Source organism: Leptinotarsa decemlineata, unplaced genomic scaffold, assembly GCF_025532065.1.
Source record: "Leptinotarsa decemlineata unplaced genomic scaffold, Ldec_3_MD MMD2_tig00000882_RagTag_RagTag, whole genome shotgun sequence".
Classification (NCBI taxonomy): Eukaryota; Metazoa; Arthropoda; class Insecta; order Coleoptera; family Chrysomelidae; genus Leptinotarsa; species Leptinotarsa decemlineata.
The window spans coordinates 5,747,680-5,757,093 of NW_027412556.1; the positions used below are offsets into that span (position 1 = coordinate 5,747,680).

Consider the following 9,414-nt stretch of genomic DNA (forward strand, 5'->3'; position numbering starts at 1 on the left):
AAACACTTTCATTCTAGACTGGAGATTCATTTGGTTTCAACACACAAGGCCGGCAATTCTGATTTAAACAACTTTGAAATTTTGAAAAAAAAATAATTTAAAGACAACCAAACAGTGGAAACATTGTATTTAAACATTCAAACCAAATCATTATTCAATTTGTTCATTCACTGGAATTTTTAATTGATTGCTTTGTGGTGCCAAATTTTATTTTTGGCACACCGATGGGTACATATGATTGCAGCAAGTTTGACTTGTGGGTAGAATTTATTGGAATTATCAGGACCGTCATAAGAACTATGTTATCTTTATAAAAAAAAAGGCAATTTCGGATTGGAAACTTCGAAATAATCCGAGCAAATTACAGTAAATCTGAATTTTACAAAGGTGAGCAAAGTGAGCAAAAGTAGAATTTCAATATTTTGTTCATATAACTCGAAGATAGATTATTTTTAGGAGAGAGAAATCTTCACCATGAAATAAAAGTGTGAAGTTCATTAGCAAATGTAGCAAAATGTTTGATTTTTAATATCTTTCAAGAAAAATTCTTCAATTTTGCAAGCGATAGTATTAAAAAAATAATTTTAAAGTATAGAGTTATACAATTTTATGAAGTAGGTACCCACAGATGACAGTGATGGAAAAGTAGAGGTTAGGGTTAAGTTAGGTCCAACTGCAACCCGCAAGGGTTTATTGTGGATCACAACTATTCACACGGCTCTGCCGAACTCTAAAAATCTGATTCTGTCCCCAGCGGGGCAGGCACAAAGGAAGGAAAGAAGCAGGAAGGTATTTTTGATCCATCTGTGAACCAATAACTATCTGCTCTTAATATTTCCTACTCCCGGAGGGGATCCAGTCCTCTCTACTCGGGAACAGTACGTTATAAGGCAGTTCGTAGTTGACAGTTGGAGGCATAAACTTGAAGAGAAATCATTTTTAGGAGAGAAAAATTACAGAAATTACAGAGAAATTAAAATTTGCATGTAGTACATGAAGTTCATTAGCAAATGTAGCAAAATGTTTGGTTTTCAACATCTTTCAAGAAACATTCAATTTTGCAAGCGATAGTATTGAAAGAAATAATTTTAAAGTACCTGTAGAGTTATAGAATTTTATGAAGTAAGTACCCACAGATGACAGTGACGGAGAAGTAGAGGTACTAGAGAAATGGGATGTGTGAGCTATGAATACAAGAGCAAATAACCACGACAAGTTGGCAAAAGTGTCCTAAATTCATGAATTCTTGGGAAACAGGAAAGAACGAAAGAAAGTCAGGAGATGTGGCTAAAACAAATAAAGCAGCAATAAATCAAGATGAAGAAAAAATTGAAAAAAAACGAAATTCAAAAGAGAAGAGAGAGATATCTTTTGAGAAAAATTTTCAAGGCCAACAAATATTCAAAAGAGAAATTACAGATTAACTTGACGCAACGCAATAAGCCAATAAGCGTCGCGTCTACTGTGAGACAACGGGGGACGATGCGCGAAGGTAGAGGGGCGGTCTAAGCAATGAAGCGCCATCGCCGAGAACGCGAGCAGACGTCGTTGACGGTTGTGTTAGTTTGGCGAATTTCTTCATAGGTAACATAATTCGATTCTAGAAGCTATTCATCACTTAGTGCATTTGGCATAATTTTTTAGTTACTGTATTTTTAAAGTAAAAATATTAACTACTAGCTGTTGCCCGTTCTTATATTTACGTACAGCCGAAGCTACTGAACCTAGAATCTTGAAATACGCAGGTAGGTTTTTTGTATAGCGTAAATAAGCATCAAGGAAGGGGATCAGGAATTCCCATCCCCACGGGTAAAAAAGGGTTCAAAAATTGTATTTAATTTCGTCAGTTTTGAAGTTGGGTTAATAAAAAAATATTTTAACTATTTGTCTACAATGGTCTGTCACGAAACTTAATCTGCTTTAACTTTGGATAAATTTGGTTCAGAATAAAATATGAATACAGTTGGAAATAGCTCGTACATGTAAACACTTAGTAACTCAAATATATTTTAGTGAGCCAAAATGAAATTAGGTATAATTCACCTCACAAAAACTGTAAAACGAAAACTTACTCTTGTAACGATTAACGGTGTTTTGACATCCGCCCCTCCAACTAAACTGAAACCCCACTGTTCATTAGGGGAACTTCTTTGCAGTATCAAAACAACTTCATGTGTTTTTCCCATGGGGAGTAAGATTTTTCACTAAACCTGATCAACGAACAGCATAAACACTACTATTTTACGATGTCGGCTCTGTTGTGATTAAAATTTAAAAATAACCGCCAGAAGGAAAATATATTTAGAATGTGAAATGTAGCGACAAACTTCGATTTGTTGGAATCCGGTTATATTTTTCGAGCAAACGAAATGGAAATCAACAGGTTTCGAATAACTGACACCATTATTATCTGGGCAAAGTCAGGACGAATCTAGGATAGTTGTTAGTTATGAGTTGCCACTTCTCTCTCTTGAAAAGCATTGTGGCAGAAATAACTTGGCTATTATTGCTACTACGCTTAAATTTTCTTACATACATGACTGTACTTCATGGCATGATGAATTAGCTTGTAATTACTAATGAAACATTTGGTATTTTTGGCAAACTTCATAACGGACGAAAATCTACAGAAAAGTGGAGTATGCGGTCAAGTTTCTATGAGAATAGAACTTGCGGAAAATTAGAAGAAGCTGAAAATGGTTTCAGATAAATGTAGAATTCGAAAATACAATTTAGAAAGGCAGTGTAAAGAGAACGACGTCCCGTTCACGGATGAAGTAGAAGAAATAGAGACACAGGTGGAAACGACTGTACGTAGACTCAGAAGACAAAGAAGGGACAGCGCGCAACCCCTGGCACCAACATCTCCCGAGGAAGTGAAAGATATCGTAAGACGTCTAGCTACTCGCAAAGACCCAGGCCCAGACCAAATAACAAACCGGGCTCTGAAAGTCCTACCACGAAAGGGTATAGCAGCTATAACAAACATCATAAATGCTATACTCAGACTGCAGCACTTTCCGTACCCTTTTAAGGAGGCGACGGTCATCCATATCCCGAAGTCAAAGAAGAACCACCTATTCCCAGATAATCACAGGTCAATCAGCACTGCACAGGGATGACCCCAGATTCCAAGAGAGGGACAAACACAGTAGGCCAACGAAGCAGAACCAAAGACGACCCCCGAGAGTCGCTGTCAGGCGGCTCCTGTAAGTATAATTTTCTAACAGATAACTAACACTTCCTTTTCAGGTTCAACGAGAAGCACTCGACCGCGCTCGCCCGGTTAGTTTTTGGAGACCCCATGCAAAAATTCAGTTAGGAAAGTCTAGATGAAAGCACCTAGTGGCTGACTTTCGACCAAAGAAGGTCAGATGTCAATCTTGCTGAAGTGTCCATTAGTAAGTAAGTTGAGGACCACTCCGGATGAGCGGGGTGGATGGACACTCAACCCGGGAGGGGGCATGGGAGGATCGATACCTCAGTTCAATCTAAGGAGAAGGCAGATTGAGGCCCTGGAGTCAGGTCGTCAATTTCTTGAAAATGTTTTGAAAGTAAATGCTGTTTTGAATTTATATTGTTTACAATTATTCAGTATTACAATAAATACACAATATTGAGTAATCATAAAGTAATATGTATATTTGTGTATGTACAGTGATATACTTGTTGAATGTTTGTTATATGATAAATCGTATTATATTATATGTAATGTTCGGAGGATCATCTTCTGCTTGTTTCTTCAAATTTTTCATCATCACTTTCGAAAGTGGTGATAGTTTTACGTTATATTCTCACTGTCAACAGTATATGTCGTCCACACACTGAATATTCAGTCATGAGAAGAGAGGCGAGAGAATCGTTTATCCAAGACACTTAGAGTGAGGAGAAAGGGAAACCAGTCATACTGGAGCCGTTATGCGTTACGTTACCAAGAGGTTTTCCCTCCCTAAAGAAGTTATCACTTCAAAAGCAGGTAAGAGTGACTTTGGTGTCACGTAAATACGTGAATCATTCTAGCCAGATTTTCCATGAGCTAGACGTGATCCTGTTTACGATTTTTTCTGTTTACGGCGTTCAATGTCCAATGACTCATGAATTAGTCCGTGTACTGGTTATGATAACTCCTCAACGCCGTGACGTTCCTCGTCAGCGAGCTCTTCGGTAGAAAGAACTTGAAGAATTTATGAGCCTGCTTCTGATATTATCAGTGACCGGCTCTACTTCATCCAGATCTAACAGATCATCCAAAGAAATGTATCTGTCACCATTGGTGCAAATTCGGAGCACCTTGTTTTGCATTCTCTCAAGTCCCAACAAAGAAGTCCTCTTGAGGTTACATATTACAGGACAGGCGTACAACATAGCTGGTTATAATTACTTGTTTGTAAATGAGAAACTTGTCAATACTGGGCGTAGAGTGCCGGATACGTGCGTTTTACCGCCGCAGCCGCTCTGTGGATCGCCACGTCAGAATAACTCCCAGATATCGCGCGCTCCTATGCTCGTCAACACAAATTTCTCCAGACCTCACTCTCTTAGATTTCTAATATCTTGAGGTTTGTCAATGGATGGATCTACTATGCGAAACTAACGACAGTGTTTTTGCTCTATTACAAAATAAGCATTAATTGCAGTTTGAAAAGAAATTGAAGACATATTCAATTTATGCATAGCTCAAAATAAACGAGTTTTTGAACATCTCTTGTAGATTTATGTCTTTTCTCAAGCATTTCAGTTAACTCAGTTACTTATTTCAAATGAGGAAACAGCTATCATCCACCCAGAGATAGTTGATACCCTCTGTACATGACAAAACAGCTCATTGAACTGAAAAATAGGTTGGATACGATTTGATTGTTGAAATGTTGTTTTCCCGACTCCTATCGAGACGGGCAGAAATCCTATCCATGTCAGACGGGAATATCATTAGTTCACGGAATGTATCCACCATGAGACAATGTTTTTCATCAAAATGTGGAAATATAAAGATATGGAAAGAGATTAAAATGCTACACAGGAAAAAACGTAGTTTGTCCCTGACACCAGAAGAAAGAAATTAGGTTCAAGAAGAGTTCAAATTATTAGGTTGTCAGCATAAAAATTGGGTACTCAGGATTCGTTGAAGCTGACGAAGGCTCTTTTTGCCTCATACTGATTGGCGAAGGTTCTACCAGTGAGAAACTTATCAAAGTGTTTGAAAAGATGGTAGTCTGTTGCCGCTCAATTCATTTAATTTTCGGACGGTGATTTGTGATACGTGCGGACGGGCGTTGTCGTGGAGTAGGATCAGACCTCTTCTGTTGACCAGTGCCGGTCAACAGCTGAAATAATGTTTGGTACATTTCATCGATTTCCTCACAATACCTTGTCTTCCTCATCAACATCTTTTTCGGGTATATTATCAAGTTCAAGTGTGACTTGGTTATCAGCTAGACCCTACAGACTGGGGTTGGAAGGTGGTCAACAATTCATTAGAACTAGACCAAACTTTACTTTCACCTGCGCCGGGAAAACTGCTGAGCACAATTTTTTGCAACTGCAAAAAGGGTTGCAGTGCTAAATGTGATTGCAAAAAAGCCGGACTGTTTGGTTCTCTGGCATGTACACGTTGTCAAGGACGGTCGTGCTGTAATATTGAATCACCAACAGTGGAGGATCCGTTTAATTCCAACAAGGCGACATGCGATACATCGCTATTAACGCAGTTTACATGCATTCAGGATGAAGATGAAAAAGAGCAAGAAGAACAAGACGAACAAGAAGATCAAGAAGAAGAACAAGACGGAGAATTTGAGAGTTACGACTCGGACGATTAAATTTCACTACTTTTTTTTAACTTAAATTGCTTTTATCTCTGCTAATATCCATTATTTTGCAATAGTTTCAAATTAAACAGGATCACAACTGACCCGTGGACGATTACAACTTTTACAAATTTTTGAATCGTTATAGGTATCTCAAAAACGGTGGCTCACAGGAAAAAAGGTATTGATACATTTTTTGTAGATTATTTTATGGCCTTCAATTTTTGTTTAAATTATTTTCAAAACTCACCGTTTTGCTGAAAATCGCGAAAAAAATCATTTTTTGACATTTGACCTTGAATCAAAATGTTTCCATAAAGGGAAAAGATGGGAACTTTCAAATTTTATTTTAAATCATATTTTGAACAATCTTACTGATTTTCAACTTGGTGGGAATTTAGGTAGCTTCGAATGTCTAGATTGACCGGGCTAATGGATCACAGTAAGCTGACGCCCAGTTCTTCCGTCATCTCACGCACCGTTTGTGATGGGTCAGTCTCCAGCAGGGTCCATCAATGTATAGAGGTCACAAAATTCTTTGTCGATCAGTATATAGTACGACACGTTAAGTCCCAATTGATAATCAGAAGTGAAGAAATAGCTCATCCAAAGCTATTATCAAACAAAATTTTGAAAGAACTACTTCTCCGTCATTGACGATATTGAAATTTGCGTAGGAGGTGAAAAAATCAACTTGCTTTGAAGATCATTTCTATAATCTCTTGTTCAGCGTTTTGAACAGAAAGTTGTCTATATGTGAGCTGAATCTAGTTGAACGACCTCGTATAGGGAGACCATTATCGATCGATTATTACAACCTTTAATAGCTTATTATAAAAATGTCCTTTCAGCGCTATAATTTTTTTCAATCTCGAAACATCGACTGTTTCAAATAGCACGACGATATAGATCCACCCTCTCATACTAAAGTATCGAGAGACTAATATGAATAACTTCCACGTCAACAACTTAATCGTAGTGAAAATGAAATATTATATTTCCTTCCTTTAGAAAATCAAATTCGCCAGGTTATTAATAGAAGAGGTACATTATAATAATAGCATATAAGCATTCAGTTCTGCGAATTGAAATCGATCCAAAAAATGAGGAACAAAGGATGCAATGAATTTTTACTCACTTTTTTCTTATTACTTTCTGGTCTCCATTGCCAAAATGCCGGTCGCTGATAGGACATTTTTTTATATAAAAGCACTGTAAGTCTGGCAAAATACTGTCGTGATATGTGGAATAATTGCTGAGATTTTTATGGTGGGGGAGGACCAGGGCCTAGAATTTATATTTAGTCAGTTTTATTGTAGTATGAACGAACAGCTGTTGGCATTGGCAATCTTTGTAAATATCAGATCAATCTTTTGCAGGTTGTTTATTCGAATAGGTTAACACAGGGTTTCAATTCGGACTCAGTGGAAGTTATGCTTGAAAAAGAAATAGTTAAACGACAAATTTTCTCTCCAATATTACTCGTTGTCAAAATATGTTTATTGAATTCACAGAAGATAGTAAAAATCGATGAAGACCGTTACAAATATTTCAAATTCATTATTTTCATCTGTGTATTGGAGTCGTCATTGATGGTCTATATATGAGTAAATCCGATTTGAAAAGTGGCTTTGAGTATCTAATTTTAAGTCAGGGTCCACATGATATTTGGTTGCCAATTATTTACACCGACAGAGCCAAAAACCACTGCCTAAGTTGCAAATCTTGTTTAAAAATATTCTCAACAATTTGTCACAATAAAACACGACCTAGAATCTCTTTATTAAATAACCCATATCAACATTCATCAGTCCTAAATGTTTATAGGAGTTACATTTTGAAAAATAACTCTCAGAGAGAGTACTCATGACAAAACTGAACTATCTGTAAAAATAAATATAGTTTAAAAAACTAAAAAACACGCTTTTGAAGAACATCAAACTAAAAAGTTAAAAATATTTTTTTTTAATTAGCTTAAAACAATAACGAACGAAAAATACTATTATTATTGTGAAAAAAGTGATATACAAAAATATGGCACAAAGCGCCCACGCTTTTTTCACTATAATACTAGTATTTTTCGTTCGTTATTGTTTTGAGCTAATTAAAAAAAAATAACTTTTCAGTTCAATGTTCGAATTATATCAAGGAGGTTACATACAGCGCCATCTGCCCGTGAATAGATCAAGTTATAATGTCGATAATTCTGTCAAATACAGATCTCGAGCTTGAGAGTTACAAACAAACATACATACATACAGGTGAAGCTAATAAAAGCGTGTTGAAATAGGTTGAAACAAAATTAAAAAACAAATTGAAAGGGGTATATTTTTAGGAAAGATTAATTTTTGGGAAACAAAGGTTTTGGCTTTCTACTGCTACTGCTGCAGTAGACATTTTGAAAGGCGATGCAATACCCGAGCTGGTGCTCTGGTTTTTGTTCCTGTTGTATCCAACGCATCACCTACTATTTTCGTACTGGGTGCTCTATTTATATCGTTCTTAATTGTATTATCTAATCGTGTTCGTGTACTTTCCTAAAAGATACACGAACAGGAACAGCACTTGATTATGAGACTGGCCTGAACGAATTTATTCTTTTAGATGATTTGATTTATACCCAGTCTTCAAGTATGCTCACTGACTATAAGTGAAAAGTTTTCGTTCCTTATACGAAGAATTGGGCAAACTTCGGATACGCGGTCGGTTACATCGTTCACAGGCAGATGGGGCGATGACAAACCTGTTGAACGAATTTGTTCTTTTAGATGATTTGCACTTGATTATTTCATATAATTATGTCACGATGTTTCAAGCGGTAACCTCAGACTGCAGATAAAATGTTTTTCATTACTCTTTTTTGGGTATTTTCATCTTCCATGATATAAAATGTAATAAAGAACTTTATATGGATGCAGAAAGAATAATGGCGTTATACTCGTAATGACGCTATTATAAGACAAAACCAAATGGACTTGAAAAAAGCCATAGAAAGTACTTTTTCCGGTACAAAATCAAAATTAATTCCGTACTACTCGTACTTCAGAGCGTTCCGTACTTATTCAATTAAATTTGATTCATCATCGATATAGAAACCAAGAAATTCAGAAATCGAATATGGATGATTGGACTCTCTACTGTAAGAGAATCATAAATGGATCAAAAAGTTATAATACTCATATAGAATCTTCTAAAATGGACTTCCGAACTTTGACAATTGATAACGGCCATATTGTTGAAGTTACATCTGTCAAATTAGTTGTCATTAATTCAGTCTGTTTTACCAAATCACCATGGACGGGTATAGCATTCAACAACACGTGCAAATAATAAATTTGTTTTATCAAAATAGGTGTTTTGTTCGGGAAACGTACCTCGCGCTTAGCCCATTTTACGGTCGTCATAATCGTCCTACCGAGGAGAATCCGAAGCAATCGATTTTGCGTTGGTCTTTTGCACCCGTATAAAGTTCAACTGACCTAGGAACGAAACGATACCAATGCACATGAGATCCAAGATCGTCCAATGCATCCCAAAAAAGTCACTGTCTGGTGTGGATTTTGGCCATCACTGACAACGGCGAACACTAGGTAGATGATTACCAACT

General features: G+C 36.7%; 1 protein-coding gene across 6 annotated transcripts in view; it reads right to left on the minus strand.

Annotated features, from left to right (window-relative positions):
* Zasp66 (PDZ_signaling and DUF4749 domain-containing protein Zasp66) overlaps positions 1-7,102 on the minus strand; it is a 33,791-nt gene extending 26,689 nt beyond the window's left edge. For 2 of the 6 annotated variants that reach the window (XM_023169757.2, XM_023169748.2), the window contains exon 1: positions 2,073-2,455. In XM_023169757.2, coding sequence (XP_023025525.1) covers positions 2,073-2,186 — 114 coding nt within the window. In that variant the 5' untranslated portion in view covers positions 2,187-2,455. Of the gene's footprint in view, positions 1-2,072; positions 2,457-6,945 lie in introns of those variants that run through there. The other 4 variants (XM_023169734.2, XM_023169726.2, XM_023169719.2 and 1 more) reach the window with 4 other exon arrangements.
* Between the last annotated feature and the right edge of the window lie 2,312 nt (positions 7,103-9,414).